The 26511-nt window shown below is 44.9% G+C and overlaps 1 protein-coding gene across 8 annotated transcripts in view; it reads left to right on the forward strand.

Moving 5' to 3' along the window:
* The window catches only part of pde10a (phosphodiesterase 10A), a 354529-nt gene that overhangs the window by 45377 nt on the left and 282641 nt on the right, over positions 1 to 26511 (forward strand). For 6 of the 8 annotated variants that reach the window (XM_078405762.1, XM_078405766.1, XM_078405764.1 and 3 more), the window contains exon 2: positions 13580 to 13618. The exons of the other annotated variants lie outside the window; for them this stretch is intronic. In XM_078405762.1, coding sequence (XP_078261888.1) covers positions 13580 to 13618 — 39 coding nt within the window. The remainder of the gene's footprint in view (positions 1 to 13579; positions 13619 to 26511) is intronic. 8 annotated transcript variants of the gene reach the window in all.

Consider the following 26511-nt stretch of genomic DNA (forward strand, 5'->3'; position numbering starts at 1 on the left):
CAAAGTACTGAGTAAAGGGTATGAATACTTATGTAAATGTGATATTTCAGTTATTTCTTTTTAATTACTTTGCAAAAATTTCTAAACACCTGTTTTCCCTTTTTTAATTATGGGGTTTTGTGTGTAGATTGATGATTAAAACAATTAATTTAATCCATTTTAAAATAAGGCTGTAACATAGCAAAATGTGGAAAAAGTGAAGGGGTCTATAACATTGGGACTTCTCAGGGCAAGCTAAATAAGGACGGGCACGAGAAAAGAGTGGGGATAAATGGGTCCCTTTCAGAATGGCAGGCAGTGACTAGTGGGGTACCGCAAGGCTCAGTGCTGGGACCGCAGCTATTTTACAATATACATTAATGACTTGGATGAAGGGGTTAAAAGTACCATTAGCAAATTTGCAGATGATACAAAGCTGGGTGGTAGTGTGAACTGTGAGGAGGATGCTATGAGGTTGCAGGGTGACTTGGACAGGTTGTGTGAGTGGGCGGATGCATGGCAGATGCAGTTTAATGTGGATAAGTGTGAGGTTATCCACTTTGGTGGTAAGTATAGGAAGGCAGATTATTATCTGAATGGTGTCAAGTTAGGAAAAGGGGACGTACAACGAGATCTGGGTGTCCTGGTGCATCAGTCACTGAAAGGAAGCATGCAGGTACAGCAGACAGTGAAGAAAGCCAATGGAATGTTGGTCTTCATAACAAGAGGAGTTGAGTATAGGAGCAAAGAGGTCCTTCTGCAGTTGTACAAGGCCTTAGTGAGACTGCAGCTGGAGTACTGTGTGCAGTTTTGGTCCAAATTTGAGGAAGGATATTCTTGCTATTGAGGGCATGCAGCATAGGTTTACTAGGTTAATTCCCGGAATGGTGGGACTGTCATATGTTGAAAGACTGGAGCGACTAGGCTTGCATACACTGGAATTTAGGAGGATGAGAGGGGATCTCATCGAAACATATAAGATTATTAAGGGGTTGGACACGTTAGAGGCAGGAAATATGTTCCCAATGTTGGGGGAGTCCAGAACCAGGGGCCACAGTTTAAGAATAAGGGGTAGGCCATTTAGAACAGAGATAAGGAAAAACCTTTTCAGTCAGAGAGTTGTAAATCTGTGGAATTCTCTGCCTCAGAAGGCAGTGAAGGCCAGTTCTCTGAATGCATTCAAGACAGAGCTAGATAGAGCTCTTAAGGATAGCGGAGTCAGGGGGTATGGGGAGAAGGCAGGAACGGGGTACTGATTGAGAATGATCAGCCATGATCACATTGAATGGTGGTGCTGGCTCGAAGGGCCGAATGGCCTACTCCTGCACCTATTGTCTATTGTCTATAAAATGCAAATAGAAGAATGTGCTTATAGGGGGCATTGAGTAAAATAGAGTAGGACAGTGCACTCACATCAACGTAGACTGATTGAACCAAAGACTCAGCCTCTGCTCTATGTTCTATACAATCAGCATAAGGAAAATAAATGACACAAAACAGTTGATTCTCTGCTGAAATGTGTGGGAAGGAACTGCAGATGCTGGTCTACACCAAAGATAGTCACATAATGCTGGAGTAACTCAGCAGGTCAGGCAGCATCTCTGGAGAGAAGAAATGGGTGACGTTTCGGGTCGAGACCCTTCTTCAGTCTGAAGAAGGGTCTCGACCTGAAACGCCACCCATACCTCAGACTGTCCCGCTGAGCTACTCCAACATTTTGTGTCTATCTTTGATTCTCTGCTGAAATCCAAATGAGTTCATGAACGTCAGGGAAGAAAATCTGCCAGTCCCACCTGTTGTTGTGGTCTTTCTGCGATTTGAATCCACACAATGTGGTTGACTCTTAATCTCTTTTGAAGAGCCGCAATGATGTTAATTGGTAGGCTTTTGTTTGCCTACCTCCCGAAAGGAAATGTCTAAAACAATGTGGTGATTCAGGAACAGCTGCTGTCTTAACTGATTCCACTCTCAATTGCCATCATTTTTAAAATATATTGTTTGTTATGTTGCAGTGAAGAAAATGAGCAGTGACGCTTTTATTTCACAAAACAACAGATGGATTTAACATTTTCTTTCCATTATGACAACTGCTTTTAAACTTTTGAGTTAATGTTGAACCTCTTAATGGGACAGGTAATAGAAAATTAGAAAAAAATATTTATAGCAAAACACAGTCATGAATGATGGCTAGTTTAGTTTAGTTTAGAGATACAGCGCGGAAACAAGTCCTTCGGCCCACCGAGTCCGTGCCGACCAGCGATCCCCGCACACTAACTCTATCCTACACACACAAGGGACAATTTTTAACATTTTATACCAAGCCAATTAACCTACAAGCCAGTACGTCTTTGGAGTGTGGGAGGGAACGGAAGAGCTCAGCGAAAACCCACACAGGTCACGGGGAGAACGTACAAACTCCAATCAGGCAACCACCCATAGTCAGGATCGAACCCGGGTCTCTGGCATTGTAAGGCAGTAGCTCTATCGCTACGCTACTGTGCTGCCCTAAAGTTAGTTAGAAGAGCGATAATTACTTGTCCACAACCACAGGGCGTCAAAGATTATTTTGTAGTTACATTGGCAGGGCTATGAAACGGAATTCCTTTTGCTTCACATTTGAATTGCAAAATACGTGTTGAATTAAAGTTTTTTTTTTCATGCAAGCAAACCATAAGAAATAAATTTCTCCCCCTTTTACACCCTGTATAAATTGGTATGAGAATAACCAGATTTGACTTAATGCTCACACTTTAATGGAATCTGCATGTTTAGAGTTAATTAGAGTTAATTTAAGCAATAGAGTTTTGCCATTGTTCACATTGGAAGCTGGAAAATCCTCTGGCAAACATGGAAAAATAGTTAAATAGTCTAACGCTGATGAGAGATATCTTGTTATGTGCGCAATAATGTTATCTGAGTCACCACAGTAATATTTTACAAAATTGCTAAAATGGCATTTGTGCCACACCGTTTCAGGTCCAATATAGACCCATGCAAGGGGCTTCACTGTTTGCACAGGAAGGTCATTGTTTATTCCAGATGATAGTTTAGATTAGATTAGAGATACAGCGCAGAAACAGGCCCTTCGGCCCACCGGGTCCGCGCCGACCAGCGATCCCTGCACATTAACACTATCCTACACCCACTAGGGACAATTTTCACATTTACCAAGCCAATTAACCTACGAAATCTGCACGTCTTTGGAGTGTGGGAGGAAACCGAAGATCTCGGAGAAAACCTACGCAGGTCACAGGGAGAACGTACAAACTCCGTACAGACAACACCCGTGGTCGGGATCGAACCCGGGTCTCCGGCGCTGCATTCGCTGTAAGGCGGCAACTCTACCGCTGAGCCACCGTGATCGCCGTTTCATTCCACGCCTTCCACCAAATTGCAACACTGAGGTTTACAGGGAAAAAATAGGAAATGCTGGGGATGCACAGTGGGTCGGGCAGCATCTGTGGAGAAAAAGTTGGTGTGGAGAAATAGAGTTAATTGTTGAAAGTTGATGAACTAATGATCAAAAGTCACCAGCATTACAACTCCTCTGAAGGTTATCAATCTTAACATAATTGAAGATGGACACAAAATGCAGGAGTAACTCAGTGGGACAGGCAGCATCTCTGGAGAGAAGGAATGGGTGACGTTTCTGGGTCGAGACACTTCTTCAAAGTTTCATCTTACAAAATGTTTCGGATCAAGACCCTTCTTCAGACTGAATAGGTGCAGGAGTAGGCCATTTGGCCCTTCAAGCCAGCACCACCATTCAATATAATCATTTCTGATCATCCAGAATCAGTACCCTGTTCCTGCTTTCTCCCCATATCCCTTGATTCCGTTAGCCCTAAGAGCTATATCTAACTCTCTCTTGAATACATCCAGTGAATTGGTGTCCACTGCCTTCTGTGACAGAAAATTCCACAGATTCATAACTCTGACTGAAAAAGTTTTTCCTCATCTCAGTCCTAAATGGCCTACCCCTTATTCTTAAACTGTGACCCCTGGTTCTGGACTCCCCCAACGTGGGTAACATTTTTCCTGCATCTAGCCTGTCCAATCCCTTAAGGGTTTTATATGTTTCTATAAGATCCCCTCTCATCCTTCTCAATTCCAGTGAATACAAGCCCAGACGCTCCATTACTTCATCATATGACAGTCCCGCCATCCCGGGAATTAACCTGGTGAACTTACGCTGCACTCCCTCAATAGCAAGAATGTCCTTCCTCAAATTAGGAGACCAAAACAGCACACAAAACTCCAGGTGCAGTCTCACCAGGGCCCTGTCCAACTGCAGTAGATCCTCCTTGCTCCTACACTCGAATCCTCTCGCAATGAAGGCCAACATGCCATTAGCTTTCTTCACTGCCTGCTGTACCTGCATGCTTACTTTCAGTGACTGATGTACAAGGACACCCAGGTCTCATTGTGCCTCCCCTTTTCCTAATCTGACACCATTCAGATAATAATCTGCCTTCTTGTCCTTGCCAACAAAGTGGATAACCTCACATTTATCCACATTATACTGCATCTGCCAGGCATCTGCCCACTCACCCAACCTATCCAAATCACCCTCCAGCCTCATAGCATCCTCCTCACAGCTCACACTGCCACCCAGCTTTGTGTCATCCGCAAACCTGGAGATGTTACATTTAATTCCTTCATCTAAATCGTTCATTTATATTGTAAATAACTGGGGTCCCAGCACTGAGCCTTGCGGCACCCCATTAGTCACTGCCTGCCATTCTGAAAATAACCTGTTAATTCCTACACTTTGCTTCCTATCTGCCAACCAGTTCTCTGTCCATGTCAATATCCTACCCCCAATACCATGTGCTCTAATTTTGCACACTAATTTCTTGTGTCGGACCTTGTCAAAGGCTTTTTGAAAGTCCAGATACACCACATCCACCGGCTCTCCCTTATCCATTCTACTACATGTTACATCCTCAAAAAATTCCAGAAGATTAGTCAAGCATGATTTCCCCTTCGTAAATCCATGCTGACTTTGACCAATGCTGTCGCTGTTTTCCAAATGCGCTGCGATTACACCTTTAATAATCGACGCAAGCATCTTCCCCACTACCGATGTCAGGCTAACTGGTCTATAATTCCCTATTTTCTCTCTCCCTCTTATCTTAAAAAGTGGGGTTATATTGGCTACCCTCCAGTCTACAGGAACTGATCCAGAATCTATAGAACATTGGAAAATTGGAAAATGATTGGAAAATGGAAAATCATCCATGATTTCTAGGGCCAACTCCTTGAGTACTCTGGGATGCAGGCCATCAGACCCTGGGGATTTATCTGCCTTCAGTCCCAACAGTTTACAGAAGACAGAGTCCATCAATTAGATAGAAGCCACTATGTAATAGGAAGTATGTAGGAAGGAACTGCAGATGCTGGTTTACATCGACGATAGACACAGAATGCTCGAGCAACCCAGTGGGACAGGCAACATCTCTGGAGAGAAGGTGTTAAAGTTCGTTTCTTAAAACGGACAACAACATAAACAGTTAAAGGTAAACCAAGCAAAACTTTAATTATCGTCAGACGGGAGTGGGGGGATCAGTGCTAAGGGTGTATGACCATACTCTGCACTCCCCTTGCTTCCACTCAAAGATACAGCATTTTCGCAGCATTTTTATACAGAATTTGCAGCAAGAATGTTTAACACAACATTTCCTTCAAATCAATCACATTGTATTAGAACACAATATACTTGTCACCCTAAAGTCATAAACTATTTTACACAATAAGTCATTAGTCGAAGGTAAGGGCCCTTATCATACCACAGAAGGTCCTGTTTTCACACTCCCACAAATAGTCAACAGTTAACCACATCCTAATCTTAACGAGAGCATTGTCCATCATCTTTCCCAGACATCTTTCCCAGGGATAACAGGATGCACTGCTCGAGAAATTTTAAGAATTGCATAGTCTTATCCTGCCTGGTGCAATTTTGCAAACATCAGCTATTCAGGGCCCAAAGTTCAGGCTCATCCTGTTCATTCATTCTACCATTTTATTATTCCTGTGGTTTCCAAGGATTGTAAGTTTCAGCTACCAATTAGCATTCCTTCACCTTCAACAATATAGAAGCCCCAAAAGCATAATGGCCAAGCATCCCATCATGCAAAGTTAATAGCCATTAACTCTTTCAAAGGAAAGGGCGACACCTCGGATCGAGACCCTTCCTCAGACTCAGGGGACCAATTTTGTAGGGAAATTAAAGAGGTGTAAGGACTATAGAAAAGTAATAACAGGTTTTAAACTATCGATTGGAGTGATAATCAAGTTGCCTTGTCTGAAGAACTTATCTGGAATATTTGGGCTTTCACAACGCTCCAGCCGTCCTTTGTCATCCTTGATACTAAATTTTTATTCCTCGGGTGGGTTTAAATTAGATTAGAGGAGGTGGGGAAGGGGCGGGATCTAATGCGGGAAGGAGGCAGGTGAGAGGGTGAAAGTCGGTATGGAAGTTGGTGAAAGAAAGCTCACTTGACAGGATAGGCAGGAACGTGGTAGGGAGCGAGGATTGCACTGGTGTGAATGGTTGGTAATGCCTGATGGGTAAGGTGAACCAGCATGGGGTGTGAATAGGTCAGTGCGACTGGGACATTGTAGCCGTTACAGAAACCTAGTGAAGAGAGGGGCAGGATTGGCAGCTTAATATTCCAGGGTACAGATGCTGCAGGAGAGAGGTGGCGGTGGAAGAGAAGGGGGTGTTGCTTTATTGATCAAGGAGAATGTCACAGCAGTAGACCAAGAACACATCACCGATGGTTCATCGTGAAGCTTTATGGGTGGAGCTGAGAAACCTAAAGGGATGATCACCTTGTTGGGAGTATACGATAGAGCCCCAAATAGTTCAGTTCAGTTTAGTTTATTGTCACGTGTTCCGAGGTACAGAGAAAAGCTTTTACGTGCTAACCTGTAAGCAGAAAGACAGTATGTGTTTACAATCGATCCATTTACAGTGTATAGACACATGGTAAGGGAATAGCGTTTAGTGCAAGGTAAAGCCAGCAAAGTCTAATCAAGGATAGTCCGAGGGTCACCAAAGAGGTAGATAGTAGTTCAGCACTGCTCTCTGGTCCAGGGGAATTAGAAGAACAAATATGCCGAGAGATTGCAGGCAGGTGCAAGAGTAATAGGGTTGTCGTGTTCGGGGATTTTAACTTTCCCAAAATAGGCTGGGATTGTCATAATGACTAGGGCTTAGACAATGTGGAATTTGTCAAATATGTTCAGGAGTGTTTGCTCAAGCAATTTGTAGAGGCCCTTGTAAGGTCATAAGTGATTGGAGCCAAATTAGGCCATTCGGCCCATCAAGTGTATTCCGCCATTCAATCTTGGCTGATCTATCTCTCCCTTCTAGCCCCATTCTCCTGCCTTCCCATAACCTCTGACACCCGTACTGATCAAGAAACACCCGTACTAATCAAGAGAATCAATAAGGGAGGGGACAAAGCCTACTCTATGGTTGGGTAATTGGGAAGGGCAAGTCCATGGGTGAGTCTTTCGGGATCAGTGACACTTGACTTGACTACACTATTAGCTTTAAAATAATTATGGTTAAAGGCAAGTGGATCCACAAGTTAAAGTTCTGAATTTAGCAAGGCCTCAATATTCGGCATGAATTTGCTAAAGTTGATTGGAAGAGGTATTTTGCAGTCAAAGGAACCTTCTGAAATTGGGATGCTTTTAAAAGTGTGTTAACAAGACATGAGGGCATGCATGTCCCGGTTAGAGTGAAGGGCAAGGTGGGTGGGAGTAAAAAATCCTGGATGATGAGAGAAATTGAGGCTCTGGTCAGGAAAAAGGCAGAATGGGCCAAGTTTTGTCAGCTGGGATCAAATGTATTCCTGGAAGAGTTTCTGGATATGAGAAGCATACTTAAGAAGGAAATCAGGATAGCTCTGGAAAATTAAGGAAAATCCAGAGATTTTATAAGTAGATTAAGTGAAAGAGGGTAACTAAAGGGAGATTAAACCAAAGTGGTCATCTGTGTGGAGCCACAGGAGATGGGCAAAGTCCTCAAAGAGTATTTCTCCTCTGTTTTTATTGTGGGGAAAAACATGAAGATTTGGGACAGTTAATGGAGATGTCTTGAGGACAGTCCATATTACGGCTGAGGAGGTGTTGGACATTTTAAAGTGTACGAAGATGGATACATCTCCAGGGCTTGACCAGGTATATCTGAGGACACTATGGTATACTCAGTGTCTGACTGAGATCATGTCATAAGGAATAGGAGTAGAATTTGGCCATTAGGCCCATCGTCTGCTCTGTCATTCAATCGTGGCCGATCTATCTCTCTCTCCTAACCCCATTCTCCTGCCTTCTCCATATAACCTCTGACACCTGTGCTAATCAAGAATCTACCTATCTCTGCCTTAAAAATACCCATTGACTTGGCCTCCACAGCCTTCTGTGGCAATGAATTCCACAGATTCACCACCCTCTGACTAAAGACATTTCTCCTCATCTCCTTCCTAAAAGAATGTCCTTTAATTCTGAGGCTATTACCTCTAGTCCTAGACTCTCCCACTTGTGGAAACATCCTCTCCACATCCACTCTATCCAAGCCTTTCACCATTCTGTATGTTTCAATGAGGTCCCCCTCATTCTTCTAAACTCCAACGAGCACAGGCCCAGTGCCGACAAACGCTCATCGTAGGTTAACCTACTCATTCCTGGGATCATTCTTGTAAACCTCCTCTAGACCCTCTCCAGAGCCAGCACATCCTTCCTCAGATATGGTACCCAAAATTGCTCACAATATTCCAAATGCAGCCTTACCAGCACCTTATAGAGCCTCAACATTACATCCCTGTTTTTGTATGCAAGCCCTCTTGAAATAAATGCTAGCATTGAGTTTGCTTTCTTTACTACTGCTATATGAATTACCATTAGATACGGGTGAGGTGCCGGAAGACTGGAGGGTTGCTAATGTTGTGCCTCTATTTAAGAAGGGCTGTAAGGAAAACCCAGGGAACTATAGTTATAGATCTACAACTATAGAACTGTAACATCTGTGATAGGCAACTTACTGGAGAGGATGCTGAGGGATAAAAATGTATATGCCTTCATATAGACGGGATGATCCAGGGATAGTCGGCATGGTTTTGTATGTAGGAGATCGTGTATTACGAATCTGATGGAGTTTTTTGAAAAAGTAACCAAGAAGATTGATGAGGGCAAAGCCATAGAAGTTGTCTTTATGGACTTCTGCAAGGCATTTGATAGGGTTCTGCAAGATTGGCTGCTCTGGAAGGTTAAATTACATGGGAACCAGGGAGAGCGAGCTGACTGGATATAGAATTGGCTTCATGGAAGGATGCAGAGGGTGATGGTGGATAATTGTTTTTCAGACTGAAACCCTGTAACTAGTGGTGTGCATCAGCGATTCATGCTGGGCCCATTGCTGTTTGTGATTTTACATCAACAATTAGGATAAAAATGTACAGGGCATGGTTAGTAAGTTTGCAATTGACACTGAAGTGGATGGTATTGTATATACCATCGGTGGCGCAGCGGTAGAATTGCTGCCTTACAGTGAATGCAGCACCGGAGACTCAGGTTCGATCCTGACTACGGGCGCCGTCTGTACGGAGTTTGTACGTTCTCCCCGTGACCTGCGTGGGTTTTCTCCAAGATCTTCGGTTTCCTCCCACACTCCAAAGACGTACAGGTATGTAGGTTAATTGACTGGGTAAATGTAAAAAATTGTTGCTAGTGTGTGTAGGATGGTGTTAATGTGCGGGGATCGCTGGTCGGCGCAGACTCGGTGGGCCGAAGGGCCTGTTTCCGCGCTGTGTCTCTAAATCTAAATCTAAATCTAAAAAAAAATAGCGAAGATGGTTATCAAAAAATACAGAAGGATCTTCGACAAGTGTGCTGAGGAACAGTTGAAGGAGTTTAATGCTGATATTGTGAGGTGTTACATCTTGGGAAGTCAAACCAGGGCAGGATCCTTGGGAGTGTTGTAGAGCAAAGGGATCTAGGAGTGCAGGTACATATGTCCCTGAAAGTGGTGCCACAGGTAGATAGGGTGATCAAGAAGACTTTGGTACTTAGGCCTTCATCGGTAAGGGTAATGAGTATCAAAGTTTGGATGTTATGTTTCAGTTGTATAAAACATTGTTGAACCTGCATGTGAAGTATTCTGTTCAATTTTGGTCCCTGCTATAGGAAGGATGTTGTTAAGCTGGAAAGACTGCAGAGAGGAATAACAAGGATGTTACCGGGAGTTGAGGCTCTGAGCTATAGGGAGAGTTTTGGCAGGGTAGGACTTTATTCTTTGGAGTGTTGGAGGCTGAGGGGTGATCTTGCACAGGTGTATAATCAGGGGAATAGATCGGGTAAATGCACAGATTCTTTTACTTAGTGTAGGGGAAATCAAGAACCAGAGGACATAGGTTTAAGGTGAGAGGGGAACGATTTAAAAGGAACCTGAGGGGCAACTTTATCACTCAGAGTGTGGTGGATGTATGGAATGAGCTGCCAGAGGAGGTAGTTGAGGCTGGTGCAATAACAATATTTAAAAGGGATTTGGACAGGTACATGGATAGAAAAGGTACAGAGAGATATGGGCCAAATGCAGGCAGGTGGGAATAGTGTTGGTTGAGCATCTTGGTCAGCATGTGCAAGTTGGGCCGAAGGGCCTGTTTCCACGCTGCATAACTCTATGACTCTATTCCAGATGTGTTTGTTGAATAAGTCAACACATTAAAATTCAAAATGCCGTTTGAACCCTGGATTTTTACAAAAAGGAATGCATTTGCTAATATTCCAGCAACAGAAACGCATTCTTGTCAAACCCATTTTTAATATTTAGAGCATTAGCTTGCTAGTTTATGATATTGAGTTGTTTAGGGGAGCTACCTTTAAAGAACCAGGACTGATTTGGGGGAAATCACCGTCAGAGATATATACAACATATACTTAAATAAGGTTTAATTAGTGGAAGACTATAATACGATACTGCCTCAAACTATCCTGACCTAATCCAGGGTGAATAGCAATGAGCGTGTCATTGGTGAATAAGCTGGGGCCACAAACGCCGCAGCGAGACTCCTGACGGGTACCCGTAAAAGGGACCACATCACCCCGATTCTGGCCTCTCTCCACTGGCTCCCAGTACGGTAGAGAATCAACTTCAAGCTCCTCCTATTCACATACAAAGCCCTAAACGGGCTTGCCCCCCCACTATATCAAAAATCTTCTAACCCACCAGTCTATCTCCAGGTCCGTCAGGTCGGCCGACTTGGGGCTACTTACTATCCCGCCGTCTAGACTTAAGCTCAGGGGTGACCGCGCTTTTGCGGTTGCAGCTCCTAGACTGTGGAACAGCATCCCTCTCCCCATCAGAACTGCCCCCTCCATCGACTCCTTTAAGTCCAGGCTCAAAACCTATTTCTACTTCCTAGCGTTTGAGGCCCTCTGAGGGGGCGCTGTGAACTGTTTATGTATGTGCTGTTATGTTTGTGTGCCATTGTATGTTCGTTCTTAGTACCTGAACTGATGTACAACACTTTGGTCAACGTGGGTTGTTTTTGAGGAGGACTATTCAGTGTTTACCGACATTCATCGTCACTGTAATCACCTGGACCATCATAACCATTGGATGAGAACTGGCTAATTTGCTGGATCCCTTTCATGTTTGTCCTCTTAACAAATAAAATATCTGCACAAAAAATATTTGTCCTGGTCACATGCGTCCAGATTGACATTAAGACTAGATAGACACAAATACTGGAGTAACTCAATGGGTCGGGCAGAATCTCATGGATCGATGACATTTCGGGTCAGGACCCTTCTTCAGACTGTTTATAGGGAGGGGAAGGAAGCTGCAAGAGAGGAAGGCCTGGCAGGTAATATGTTGATAGACACAAAATGCTGGAGTAACTTAGCGGGACAGACAGCATCGCTGGAGAGAAGGAATGGGTGACGTTTTGGGTCGAGACCCTTCTTCAGAGTCTGAAGATTGAGTCTGAAGAAGGGTCTCGACCTGAAACATCACCCATTCTTTCTCTCCAGAGATGCTGCCTGTCCCGCTGAGTTACTCCAGCATTTTGTGTCTATCTTCGGTTTAAGCCAGCATCTGCAGTTCCTTCCTACACAGCGTTAAGACTTCAGGGCCTGGAACGTTTATGAAGCCAGTCTGCAGTTCAATTGAGTGAATCAAAACTTAAATATCTAGCCACAGCAGTGAGCAATACATGTGCATTGCCTTCAATGAAGAGATTTGTTTCAAATAATGCAGATCGATGTTTTGCCCTACATAAACGACAAATACTATTTCTTTAAGGAGGCACTAAACTAATAGATCAAAAACCGGATATCTTCAGTGTTTTATGGCACATGAATCAGATCTGTTCTGTCATTGGTTCACATCTAGCACTTGGTTCTCCCAGTGTCAGGTGATAAAGAGTCTTTGTTTTTTTTAACACGGGCAGGTTATTGACCCGTTTCTAATTTACCGACCATGACAATTAGTGTGATGATTATAAATGGGGGAATCGCCACTCTTTCCTCAATTGCAAGTACTTGCTTAAATGTAAAATAAGTTTTCAGGGGTTGTTGGTTAATTGGCCTCTTTAAACTGCGTGCGTGCGTGCACGCAGTGTGTGTGTGTGGTGTGTGCGTGTGTGTGTGTATACAGAGTGAACATGAAAATGGCATAACATAGAACTAGCGTGAATGGGATTTCAATAGTCAGTGTGGACGCAGTGGGCCGAAGGGCCTGCTTTCCACACTGTCTCTTTTAAACTTTCAATCAATTAATCATTGGTGCTGGGTCTAATTTCTACCTAACAACACAGGGAGTATCTTCACCAGAGATGACTTTTTCTTAATGTACTATTTTTTTTGTGCATGCGTCGCTAGAAGGGGTGCCTCGACCGCCCCAACGTGGCAACTTCAACAGCCTGACCGCGGGAGAAGACGGCAGGGGAAGAGAAAATACATTCTGGCTTTGCCTCACATTTCCTTTTAGATTTAGAGATACAGCGCGGAAACAGGCCCTTCGGCCCACCGAGTCCGCGCCGCCCAGCGATCCCCGCACATTAACACTATCCTACACACACTAGGGACAATTTTTACATTTTACCCAGTCAATTAACCTACATACCTGTACGTCTTTGGAGTGTGGGAGGAAACCGAAGATCTCGGAGAAAACCCACGCAGGTCACGGGGAGAACGTACAAACTCCGTACAGACGGCGCCCATAGTCAGGATCGAACCTGAGTCTCCGGCGCTGCATTCGCTGTAAGGCAGCAACTCTACCGCTGCGCCACTGTGCCGCCCATACACATTTATGTGTATGTGACAAATAAATTGACTATTGACTTTTGATTGACTTTAATTGCCATTTTCTATCAACTTTTGAAACTGTGGTGGTGAGCTGCCTTCATGCACTGTCACAGTCATAAGTTCATAAGTTCATCGATTGTGTTGGTTTGTGTCATGATTTTATGATCAGGCAAATGAATTTAAATAGAACACTGAGTTTTAACTTGAGTGCAGTTTGCATCCAGTTCACTGACTCTCCCAAAGCAGAAACTCCGTAACTTTCATCTTCTTTTATCTTCTTCAGTTACTGAAGCACAAGAACCCGAGGAAATGCTGATTGCTGGTAAGCGAGTATGTTAAACTTTTTTACACAGACAGTTGCTATATTTTAGCAGGTTGGATATTATTTGCAAGGAGTCTAGGACAGTTTTGGGTTCTGAATTTGGATGGCTTGTGCAATAGGTTTTCTGTTTAGAGGTTGTACATGATTTCATTACATTTGAGGCAGATTGATGTGTTTCAATGAAGCAGTTGCCTGATTGCTGTGTGGGTGCATATATGTATACACCGATCAGCCAAAACATTATGACCACCTGCTTAATATGCTGTCGGTCCTCCGTGTGCCGCCAAAACAGCGCCGACCCGCCGAGGCGTGGACTCTACACGACCCCTGAAGGTGTCCTGTGGTATCTGGCACCAAAACATTCGCAGCAGATCCTTCAAGTCCCGTAAGTTGCGAGGTGGAGCCGCCATGGATCGGACTTGTCCATCCAGCACATCCCACAGATGGTCAATTGGATTGAGATCTGGAGAATGTGGAGGCCAGGGCAACACCGTGAACACTTCATCATGTTCCTCAAACCATTCCCCAACAATGTGTGCAGTGTGGCAGGGCGCATTATCCTGCTGAAAGAGGCCACTGCCATCAGGGAATACCATCGCCATGAAGGGGTGTACCTGGTCTGCAACGATGTTTAGGTAGGTGACACGTGTCAAATTGACGTCCACATGAATGGCCGGACCCAGGGTTTCCCAGCAGAACATTGCCCAGAGCATCACACTCCCTCCACCGGCTTGTTGTCTTCCCACAGTCTGTACGGACCAGATGGGATAGCATTCATTGCCCTCACGCATCGATGAGCCTTGGGCGCCCAACACCCTGTCACTGGTTTGTGGTTTGTCCCTCCTCGGACCACTGTCGGTGGTACTCGCCACTGCTGACCGGGAGCACCCCACAATCCTTGCCGTTTCAGAGATGCTCTGACCCAGTCATCTGGCCATAACAATTTGGCTCTTGTCAAAGTCGCTCAGGTCTTTACTCCTGCCCATTTCTCCTGCATCCAACACATCAACTTCAAGAACTGACTGTTCACTTGCTGCCTAATATATCCCACCCCTTGACAGATGCCATTGTAACAAGATAACCAATGTTATTAACTTCACCTGTTAGTGGTCATAATGTCAAGAGTGTTTTTTTGCCATATGTCCCAGGCAGAACATTGAAATCGTCATAATGTTTTGGCTCATCGGTGTAGATATACACACACTGAACTTTTTCCTCTTTTACTATGTTGTTTACAGTGTACTATGTTTACCTATTCTGTTGGGCTGCTGCAAGTAACGATTTCAATGTTCTGCCTGGGACATATGGCAAAAAAACACTCTTGACTCTTGATTGCTGGAATTTAACGTTAACAAAGATGTTAATGTTAACAAACAGATATTACATTGAATAGAGTTATGAAACTGAAATCAAGGGAGCCAGGCTGGATGCTATTCCAGCTCTATTCCAGCTATTCCATGCTATTCTACTCACTATCCCGCGGTCTAGTCTTAAGCTCAGGGGTGACCGCGCGTTTGCGGTTGCAGCTCCTAGACTGTGGAACAGCATCCCTCTCCCCATCAGAACTGCCCCCTCCATCGACTCCTTTAAGTCCAGGCTCAAAACCTATTTCTACTCCCTAGCGTTTGAGGCTCATTGAGGAGGGGCTGTGAACTGTTTGCGTGCTACTGTATGTTTCTTTTTTTTTTCCATTGGAACCTAATCAGATGTACAGCACTTTGGTCAACGTGGGTTGTTTTTAAATGTACTATACAAATAAAATTGACTTGACTTGACTTGACTATTCACCCTGAGGGTCTCAGAGTAAACAGAACATTTGTTGTGTGAGCTCCTTGCCAATATTTTGCTTTGTTCACTGCACTCTCAGAAAGTTCTAGAAGAGCGAAGGGAGACTCAATCAGCATGTTTTTAAGAAAATAGGGTAACGAGAGTGTCTGTGGTTTGTCACCATCAATGAGAAAGGTCATGGAGATCTTTTGGGATTCAACCTGGAATTGCTTGGATGGAGAGGAACGTACCATGGACGGTCTACTTGGCTTCATTAGTAGGAAATAATTTCTGACTGAGTGTCGATTTGTAGTGGAAAGCAGATTTGGAAACCTGGCAGATATTGCAATTCTCTTCTATACAAGATGAAAAGCTACGGTATTCGTGGCAGTGCACAATTAACTACCTGGAAAAATATAGTTAAAATATAGCTACAGATAAATTTGGATGTATTGGAGACCAGTTACCCTGTTATTCTGGGGTTATTAATGTAAGAATCATTTTTGATTACTATTTTTATCAATAATCATAAAAGCTTTATCTGGAATTTTGAAGAAATCACCGATGTCAATGTATACAATGCTGGGAGACGATCACTAACTTCAGATAGACCTCAGTACATTGAAAGATTGGTTTCATGACTGGCAAATAATTTTAAGTTGGGAGAGTGCACTGTGAGCCGTGAGAGCCATGGGGCCTATCTCACTCATCCCATTTGCCGGCGTTGGACCCATATCCCACAATGCCTTTCAAGTCTAAGTAGCTATCAAACCCCTTTTGAATGTTTTAATTGTATCTGCATCTACAAATTTCTCCGGCAGCCTATTCCTGATATGGAGGCAAACACACCATATCCATTTTTCAGTGAGCTATTTCCAGTTAACTTTTTCAGTCAGAGAGTTGTGAATCTCTGGAATTCTCTGCCTCAGAAGGCAGTGGAGGCCAATTCTCTGAATGCATTCAAGAGAGAGCTAGATAGAGCTCTTAAGGATAGCGGTCAGGGGGTATGGGGAGAAGGCAGGAACAGGGTACTGATTGAGAATGATCAGCCATGATCACATTGAATGGCGGAGCTGGCTCAAAGGGCCAAATGGCCTACTCCTGCACCTATTGTCTTTTGTCTCTCTGTACAGAAATTCTCCTAAGGTTCCTGCCATTTACCCTTTATGTCTTATCAATTTGTTTATTTTTCCTTCGTGCACTATTTCACACTCATCTAGATTAAATGCCATCTGCCACTGCTCTGTTCAACGTTCCAGCTTGTCTATGTCACGCTATATCCTAAGACAACCTTCTTAGGTATCAATGACTTCACTTGCACCTCCTCCAACCCCATCTACTGTATCCACTGTTCCCGGTATGGACTCCTATACATCAGCGAGACCAAGCGCAGGCTTGACGATCGTTTCACTGAACACCTCCTCCCAGTCTGCCCAGACCTACATGTTTCCAAAATATGTTAACTCCCCCTCCCATTCCCACACTGACCTTTCTGTCCTGGGTCTCCTCCACTGTCAGAGTGAGGCCCAACGCAAATTGGAGGAACAGCACCTCATATTTCGCCAGGACAGCCTACAACCCAGCGGTATGAATATTGACTTACTTAGCAAGGGTGTCAGGGGTTATGGGGCGAAGGCAGGAGAATGATGTTGAGAGGGAAAGATAGATCAGCAATGATCGATGGGCAAAAAGGCCTTATTCTGTTCCTGAACTTATGAACATTTGCTAGCATACATTCATATTTCTTCTTTTCTCTCCTTTATTGGTTTTTAGTTGCCTACCGTTGGTTTTTAAAAGCTCCCCAATCCAGTAGATTCCCATGAATCTTTACCATGTGTTATGCCTTGTCTTTTGCTTTTATGCTGTCTTCGACTTCCTTTGTCAGCCACGGACGCCTCATAAGGGCGGCACGGTGGCGCAGCGGTAGAGTTGCTGCCTTACAGCGAATGCAATGCCGGAGACTCGGGCTCGATCCTGACTACGGGTGCTGTACTGTATGGAGTTTGTACGTTCTCCCCGTGACCTGCGTGGGTTTTCTCCGAGATCTTCGGTTTCCTTCCACACTCCAAAGACGTCCAGGTTTGTCGGTTGGGCTGGGCAAATGTATTTTTTTTAAAATTCTCCCTAGTGGGTGTAGGATAGTGTTAATGTGCGGGGATCGCTGGGCGGTGCGGACCCGGTGGGCCGAAGGGCCTGTTTCTGCGCAGTATCTATAAATCTAAAAATCTAAACAAAATTCCCCTTAAAATCTTTCTTCCTCTTTGGGATGAAGAGATCCTTTGTCTTATGAATTACTCCCCAAAACACCTGCCATTGTTGCCCAACTGTCTCTCCTGTAGGGTCCCTTTCCAATCAACTTATGAAGCTTCTCCCTCATGCCTCTGTAGTCACCTTTACTCAACAGTAATACTGATACATCCAAATACAGCTCCCTCTCAAACTGCAGGTTGAATGCCATCATATCTGCCTCCTAGGCAGTCCTTCACCTTAAGCTCCCTAATCAAGTCTGGCCAGACATGAGGCTCACTGGCCTGTAGTTCTAGCTTTATCTCCACTGCTCTTTTAGCTTAAGAGAATAGTTAATGCTCTCTAGTACCGCACAGACAGCTGATGAAGATGCAAACATTTCTATCAGAGCCCCAGCAATCTCCTCTCTTGCTTCAAAGATAAACACAAAATGCTGGAGTAACTCAGCCAGTCAAGCAGCATCTCTGGAGTGAAGGAATGGGTGATGTTTCGGGTCGAGACCCTTCTCTTAGCATCCTGGGATAATCGCATCAAACCCTAGGGATTTATCCATGTTTTTATGCTTCCATACTTGTAACACTTCCACTTTCATGATGTAGAAATGCTCCAGAATATAAAAAAATCCCTCCCTTATTTCCCCAGGTTCCACATAGTTCCACAGGTTCCTCTCTGGTGAATACTAGTGAATATTCATTTGTGAGCTCATTCATATCCCCCGCTCCAGGCATTGATTATCGCTTTGGTCCCTGAGGGTACTTACCATTTCTTCAGTTACTATCTTGGACAACAGCAGGCCAGACTTCCTTCTGTAATATAATAAAGTTGGATAACAAAAGTGAGAAATATTCCAGAAATGTTCATGGATAGGCTTGATGACGGAATCGATATGGATTTGCAAAAAGATAATAGGATTGTACATTGCCAATTTCATCCTGAACCAGTGGTCGGAGATGTTGAGGGAGGTGAAGCCAGACACGTGGACATCTTTTCTAGTTTGTCAATGTTTGCTGCAGGAAATTTGGCTTATTCTGGCTTTTGTGTCAGGCTGATGGTTTTTTTTCCACCAGCCCAGCAAAGATGATGCAGGAGAATTTGATTAAATATTCTAGACATGCATGTGGAAGCAATCCCTGTGGCTTTAGATAGCATCACTGAATGAAGATAAAATTCCCTACTATGACAACCTTCCCTACTATGACAGCCTGCAATTTCCTGGCATATTTGCTCTTCTAATTCCCTTTGACTATTTGAGGGCCTGTAGTACACCCCCAAAAAGGTGATCATCCCTTTCTTGTTCCATAGAGCCTCACTGGACCAGCCACCCGTAATGTCACTTCTGACCACTGATGTGACATCCTCCTTAACCAATAATGCAATATCCCCTTCTCTTTTACCTCTACCTCTGTCTCTCCTGAAGGACCTGGACCCTGGAACATAGAGCTGCCAGTCCTGCCCCTCTCTTAACCAGGTTTCCATTATAGCTACAACATCTCAGTCACATGCACCTATTCATGCCCTAAGATCATCTGCATTATGCATCAGGACTTTTGCGTTAAAATAAGTGCAATTTAAACCAACATTTTTCCTCGCTCCCTGCCTTTCTCCTGCCTATTCTGTCCTCTATACTTTCTCTCATCACCCTCCACGCCAACTTCTAACCATTCACCCATTTCTCTCATAAAGGGGGGTGGGTGTATGGAACAAGCTGCCAGAGGAGGTATTTGTGGCTGGGACTATCTCACAATTTAAGAAACAGTTAAGTACATGGTAGGACAGGTTTGGAGGGATATGGACTAAATACAGGCAGGTGGGACTGGTGTCGCTGGACGTGTTGCCGGTGTGGGCAGGTTGGGCCGAAGGGCCTGTTTCCACACTGTATCACACTGTGACCCTGTGACCTGCCTCGGTCCTGTAAATGATCCCATCCCCCTGCCAACCTAGTTTAAATCCACTGGTGTGGCACTAGCAAACCTGCCTGCCAGGATATTGGTCACCCTCCAGGTAAGGTGCAAACCATCCCTCTTGTAATATAAGAAAATAACTGCAGATGCTGGTACAAATCGAAGGTATTTATTCACAAAATGCTGGAGTAACTCAGCAGGTCAGGCAGCATCTCAGGAGAGAAGGAATAGGTGACGTTTCGGGTCAAGACCCTTCTTCAGACTGATGTCAGGGGGGCGGGACAAAGGATATAGGTGGAGACAGGAAGATAGAGGGAGATCAGGGAAGGAGGAGGGGAAGAGAGGGACAGAAGAACTATCTAAAGTTGGAGAAGTCGATGTTTATACCACTGGGCTGCAAGCTGCCCAGGCGAAATATGAGGTGGTGTTGTGTGTTCCTCCAATTTCCGGTGGGCCTCACTATGGCACTGGAGGAGGCCCATGACAGAAAGGTCCGACTGGGAATGGGAGGGGGAGTTGAAGTGCTCGGCCTCCTTGTAATGTTCTCCTTTGTCCCAGAGGAGATCCCAATGGTCTCGAAATCTGAATGCCTGCCCCTTGCAACGACTCTTAAGCCACACATTCATCTCCCCTCTCTTTCTGTCCCTACCCTTACCAGCACGCGGCACTGGACACAATCCCGAGATCACTATGTGTAGGAAAAAAAAACTGCAGATGCTGGTTTTAATCAAAGGTAGACACAAAATGCTGGAGTAACTCAGCGGGTCAGGCAGCATCTGAGGAGAGAAGGAATGGGTGACATTTCGGGTCGAGACCCTTCTTCAGACGGATGTCAGGGGAGGGGGCGGGACAAAGATAGGATGGTCGGAGACAGAAAGAATAGTGGGAGAACTGGGAAGAGGGAGGGGATAGAGAGGGGAAGCAGGGACTACCTGAAGTGGGAGAATGTTCATACCACTGGGGTGTAAACTGCCCAAGCAAAATATGAGGTGCTGTCCTTCCAATTTGCACTGGGCCTCATTCTGACAATGGAGGAAGCCCAGGACAGAAAGGTCAGATTGGGAGTGGGAGGGGGAGTTGAAGTGCTGAGCCACGGGGAGATCAGGTTGGTTGAGATGGACTGAGTGGAGGTGTTCAGCGAAACGATCGCCGAGCCTGCGCTCGGTTTCGCCGATGTACAGAAGTTGACATCTGGAACAGCGGATACAGTAGATGAGGTTGGAGGAGGTGCAGGTGAACCTCTGCCGCACCTGGAAAGACTGTTTGGGTCCTTGGATGGAGTTGAGGGGGGAGGTAAAGGGACAGGTGTTGCATCTCCTGCGGTTGCAGGGGAAAGTGCCTGGGGAGGGGGTGGTTTGGGTGGGAAGGAACGAGTGGCCCAGGGAGTTACGGAGGGAATGGTCTCTGTGGAAAGCAGAAAGGGGTGGAGATGGGAAGATGTGGCCAGTGGTGGGATCCTGTTGGAGGTGGCGGAAAAGTTGGAGGATAATTTGTTGTATGCGACGGCTGATGGGGTGGAAGGTGAGGACAAGGGGGACTCTATCCTTGTTAAGAGCAGGATGGAAGAAGAGCAGGATGGAAATTCCTCCCCTACATTGACGATTGCATTGGTGCTACCTCTTGTACCCATGCAGAACTCACTGACTTCATCAATTTCACCACTTATTTCCATCCTGCTCTTAAATATACTTAGAAACAAAGAAAATAGGTGCAGGAGTAGGCCATTCGGCCCTTCGAGCCTGCACCGCCATTCAATATGATCATGGCTGATCATCCAACTCAGTATCCTGTACCTGCCTTCTCTCCATACCCCCTGATCCCTTTAGCCACAAGGGCCACATCTAACTCCCTCTTAAATATAGCCAAAGAACTGGCCTCAACTACCTTTTGTGACAGAGAATTCCACAGACTCACCACTCTCTGTGTGATGAAATGTTTTCTCATCTCGGTCCTAAAAGCCCTTATCCTTAAGCTGTGACCCCTTGTTCTGGACTTCCCCAACATCGGGAACAATCTTCCCGCATCTAGCCTCTCCAACCCCTTAAGAATTTTATATGTTTCAATAAGATCCCCCCTCAGTCTTCTAAATTCCAGCGAGTATAAGCCTAGTCTATCCAGTCTTTCTTCATATGAAAGTCCTGCCATCCCAGGGATCAATCTGGTGAACCTTCTCTGTACTCCCTCTAAGGCTAGACCATCTCCGACATCTCACTACCGTTTCTGGATCTCACCATCTCCATCATAGGAGGCAGACTAGTGACTGACATCTACTACAAACCCACTGGCTCCCAAAGCTATCTTGACTACACTTCTTCCCACCCTGTTTCCTGTAAAAACTCTATCCCCTACTCCCAATTCCTCCATCTACGTCACATCTGCGCCCAGGATGAGGTGTTCCATACTAGGGCATCGGAGATATCCTCAATCTTTACGAAACGGGGGTTCCCCTCTTTCATTATAGATGAGGCTCTCACTAGGGTCTCTTCTATATCCCGCAGCTCCCTTCTTGCTCCCCCTCTCCCCCTTCCTGTTTCCGACTACATCCTATCTTTGTCCCTCCCCCTCCCCTGACATCAGTCTGAAGACCCAAAACGTCACCCATTCCTTCTCTCCTGAGATGTTGCCTGTCCCATTGAGTTACTCCAGCATTTTGTGTCTATCACCTGAGATCACAATTCTGGAGATCCTGCTTTTTAGCCTTTTACCTACTGCCCAATACTCATGTTGCAAAAGCTCCTTCCGTTTCCTACCTATATAATTTATAGGTTAAGATATTGTTTCATCATAAAACTGCCCAATGTATGAACAAATAACGTGGCCTCTGGGATCTCCGGGGATAAAAGGTCTGACAGAATATCTCCTTAAAATGATGTAAGGGCTGTGAAGCATCTGGAAAGGATTAGAAGGAAGACAATTACAATTGCAGTTGGTGATTTTATGTCAAATAAGTGCAGGATGAAAGAAGGATGAGACTGCACCAGGAGGGAAAAGTGAAACATGGGAAAATAGGATTTATTTTAGAAAACATCTTATTTATGTCTTTCTAAGCAACGAGACACATTTAAGAATGAGAGTCCACATTTTAATTCATTTCTGGGTCAGAGTGGTTGACTAATAATGATCACATTGTTAAAAAGTGTAAGAAAATAACTGCAGACGCCGGTACAAATCGAAGGTATTTATTTCACAAAATGCTGGAGTAACTCAACAGGTCAGGCAGCATCTCAGGAGAGAAGGAATGCTCCTGAAATACTGCCTGACCTGCTGAGGGGTTTAGAGTCTCAGCCTACTCAACTTCTCAGTCCTTCTATAGCTCAGACCCTCCAGTCCGCACTTGTACTCCAGCATTTTGTGAAATAAAAAACATTGTTAAAAAGATGCTTCTGCCGTTAATGTTTAGATTCAACATTTTTGTTGGCATATTCAATGATTGATTACGAAGAACGCTCATGCTAATCACAAGGAGACAAAGACAAGATTTGCGTAGCTAACAGCAGAGGAGTGCTAGTCGATGACAACCTGTGGTGATTCATGAATCTCAAAGATTTATCTTGCACACCTCAAGTTACTGGATAATTTGTATGCCATTACACTAGTCAGAAGTTGTTGCTTATATAGCTTATTTAGCAATAACCTGCGTGTGAAGGGTGACTGGAATGTGATGATGCATCCTTTTGTTGAATTTTCAGAAAAAACCCATCTTAATGGTGGTCAATAATGAATGGATTTAGTCCCTTACTAGACCAAGTGGACCCGTTGGGCCCAAACCTCTCCTGCATTGGTGCAGCACCCTCTCCTTCCCCCCTCCCCACTCCCCCCCTTCCCCCGCCCTTCTTCCCCCTCCCCCTCACCCCCTCCCCTCTTCTCTCCCCCTCCCCTCCCCCTTCCCCCCACTCCATCCCCCTCATCCTCCCTCTTCCCCCCTCCCTCCCTCCTCTCCCTCCACCCCCTCCCTCTCTAGGAGATGGATTTAAACTTTAAAATGTGAATAACTTAAAAAATATAAACTCCGATTTCAATTAAACTTCTTCCATTAGCACCAAAGGGACAACGGTGAGTAAGGTGGGCCTAAAATTGTCGCGCTATCGTGTACCTGTTTGACTGTAGTTCAAGAACAAACAAACAAACAAACGAGAGTTTTAGTATTTAGATGTGCTGAATTTAACGTAATAATAACATCTTACTATATACTTCCTCAAACTTCACTTTAACCAAGTACCTGGTTGGTACATTGGCCATTATCAGTCAGAGTATTGAGTATAAAAGTTGGGAGGTCATGTTACAGTTGTATAAGACGTTGGTAAGATCGCATTTAGATTATTGTGTTCAGTCCGAGGCGCCATAGTATAGGAAAGATGTTGACAAGCTGGAAAGAGTATGGAGACGATTTACGAGGATGTTGCCAGGACTAAAGGGTCTGAGCTATAGAAGGACTGAGAAGTTGAGTAGGCTGAGACTCTAAACCCCGAAACGCAGGTGGATGACGGGTGATCTTATGGAGGTGTATAAAATGATGAAAGGAATAGATTGGGTAGATGCACAGTCTCTTGCCCAGAGTAGGTGAATTGAGGAACAGAGGACATAGGTTTAAGGTGAAGGGGAAAAGATTTAATAAGAATCTGAGCAGGGTAACTTTTGCACACAAAGGGTGGTGGGTGTTTGGAACATGTTGCCAGAGGAGGTAGTTGAGGCAGGGACTATCCCAACGTTTAAGAAACAGTTAGATTGGTACGTGGATAGGACAGGTTTGGACGGAGTTACGCCAGCTTTTTGTGTCTAGGATTGTTTCAGGGTCCTCTATTTCTTCATTGGAACAGAAACCGAACTTGTTTCCCTTAAAATATAGCCCTGAAGAACGATCCCAATGCAAAACATCGTCTGCCCATTTCCTTCCATGGACGCTGCCTGACCCGTCGAGTTCCACCAGCAGTATTTTGTTTAAGGTTCCATCATCAGCAGACTCTTGTGTCTCTTCAATGACAGTGTCTCCTCGTGTGCAGAATCTCACGTATCTAGATGCAATCCAATTTGAGAGGTGCAGTGGAAAATAGGTTTTCATTGCCTACCAGTAAAAGAAATGCAACTTTGTAAATTGGTTGTGTAGACGAAACACATTGCAGCCACTCTGCATTGCTGATGGAAAGAAGGTAGAGATAGTGTGTAGGAAGGAACTGCAGATGCTGGTTTACACTGAAGACAGACACAAAATGCTGGAGTAACTCAGCAGGACAGGCAGCATCTATGAATAGAAGAAATGGCTGATGTTTTGGGTCGAGACCCTTCTGCAGACTGACAGTCAGGGGAGAGGGAGACACAGACACAATGGAAGAGGCCCAGTACAGAAAGGTCCATGTGGGAATGGAAGGGGGAGTTAAAGTGTTTAGCGACCGGGAGATCTGGTAGATTTAGACGGACTGAGCAGAGGTGTTCAGCGAAACGATCGCCGAGCCTGCGCTTGGTCTCGCCGATATTTCACCCAGAGAGTTGTGAATCTGTGGAATTCTCTGCCACAGAAGGCAGTGGAGACCAATTCTCTGGATATTTTCAAGAGAGAGTTAGATTTAGCTCTTCGGGCTAAGGGAATCAAGGGATATGGGGAACAAGCCGGAACGGGGTACTGATTTTGGATGATGAGCATATTGAATGGCGGTGCTGGCTCAAAGGGCCGAATGGCATACTCCTGCACCTATTTTCTATGTTTCTGTATAGGAGTCCACACCTGGAACAGCTGACAGAGGTATAGTGTTTGATAGGGTGGCATTTAAGCCGGCTTTTTTTATCTCGAATGGTTTCAACATTCCTGAGGGCTGCTGGAGCTACACTTATCCAGGCAAGTTAATCATACGCTTGACATGTGCCCTGTTTGGAAGGCCAGTAGGGTGTCTGGAAGTGAGTCACTCAACACATGATTCCCAGCCTGTGACCTGCACTTGTAGCCACAATTAAAATTGTGCCCGGTGATGGAAAGACTTCCCTTGAGGCTGCAGATCAAACGTAACACATGTGGCTGAAGAAGCAGGAATCTGGAGTAAAAGAAAACTGCTGGAAAAACTCGTGTAGGGAGGAACTGCAGATGCTGGTTTAAATCGAAGATAGACGCAAAATGCCGGAGTAACTCAGCGGGACAGGCAGTACCTCTGGAGAGAAGGAATGGGTGACATTTTGGATCGAAACCCTTCTTCAAACTGATCTGAATCTGAATCAGTCTGAAGAAAAGTCTCGACCCGAATTGTCACCCATTCTGTCTCTCCAGAGATGCTGCCTGTCCCGCTGAGTTACTCTAGCATTTTGTGTCTAAGCTGTTGGAAAAACTCAGAAGGTCAAGTACCATCAGTGGAGACAAAGGGTTGTTTCGGGCAGAGATTTGATTGGGTTTGGTCAGATTGGGAAAGACACCTGTGGAAAATTGGACATTTCAATATTCACTCCCAGCAATTCAACCAGGGTCTTCCCCTTTTTGCTCACCTTTTCCATCCTTTCCTTCTTGTTTAGTTTAGTTTAGTTTAGAGATGCAGCGTGGAAACAGGCCCTTTGGCCCACCGAGTCCGCAGCGACCAGCAATCCACACACATTAACATTACCCTACATACAATAGGGACAATATTACATTTATACCTGTTGCAAAGGAACAGGTTCAAGGATCCGACCGATAGAACAGAAAAAGGCTCACACTTCAGTTCCAGTATAAATCAAGTTCCTTGGCAATAGAGAGTAAACATCTACTTATCTAGGTTTGTGCAGGGCCCCTTTTACAGCAGCACCAGTAGTGAACCCAGCCCCTCGGTGAAGCGCTTCAGAGAACAAAGGAGCACGTTGCAGACGCCTGCTTTATACCAACTGAAGCAAGAGACCGCCAAAGCACATCTTCCAGACAATAGAATTCCAACAGGCATCAATAGGCCCCCAACAGCAGGGGCCCACAGCCTTTTCTGCCTTCCCTTGTTACCAGGCAAAGCACTATGAACTATTTGTCAACAA

This window comes from Rhinoraja longicauda, chromosome 9 (genome assembly GCF_053455715.1).
Source record: "Rhinoraja longicauda isolate Sanriku21f chromosome 9, sRhiLon1.1, whole genome shotgun sequence".
NCBI classification, from domain to species: Eukaryota; Metazoa; Chordata; class Chondrichthyes; order Rajiformes; family Arhynchobatidae; genus Rhinoraja; species Rhinoraja longicauda.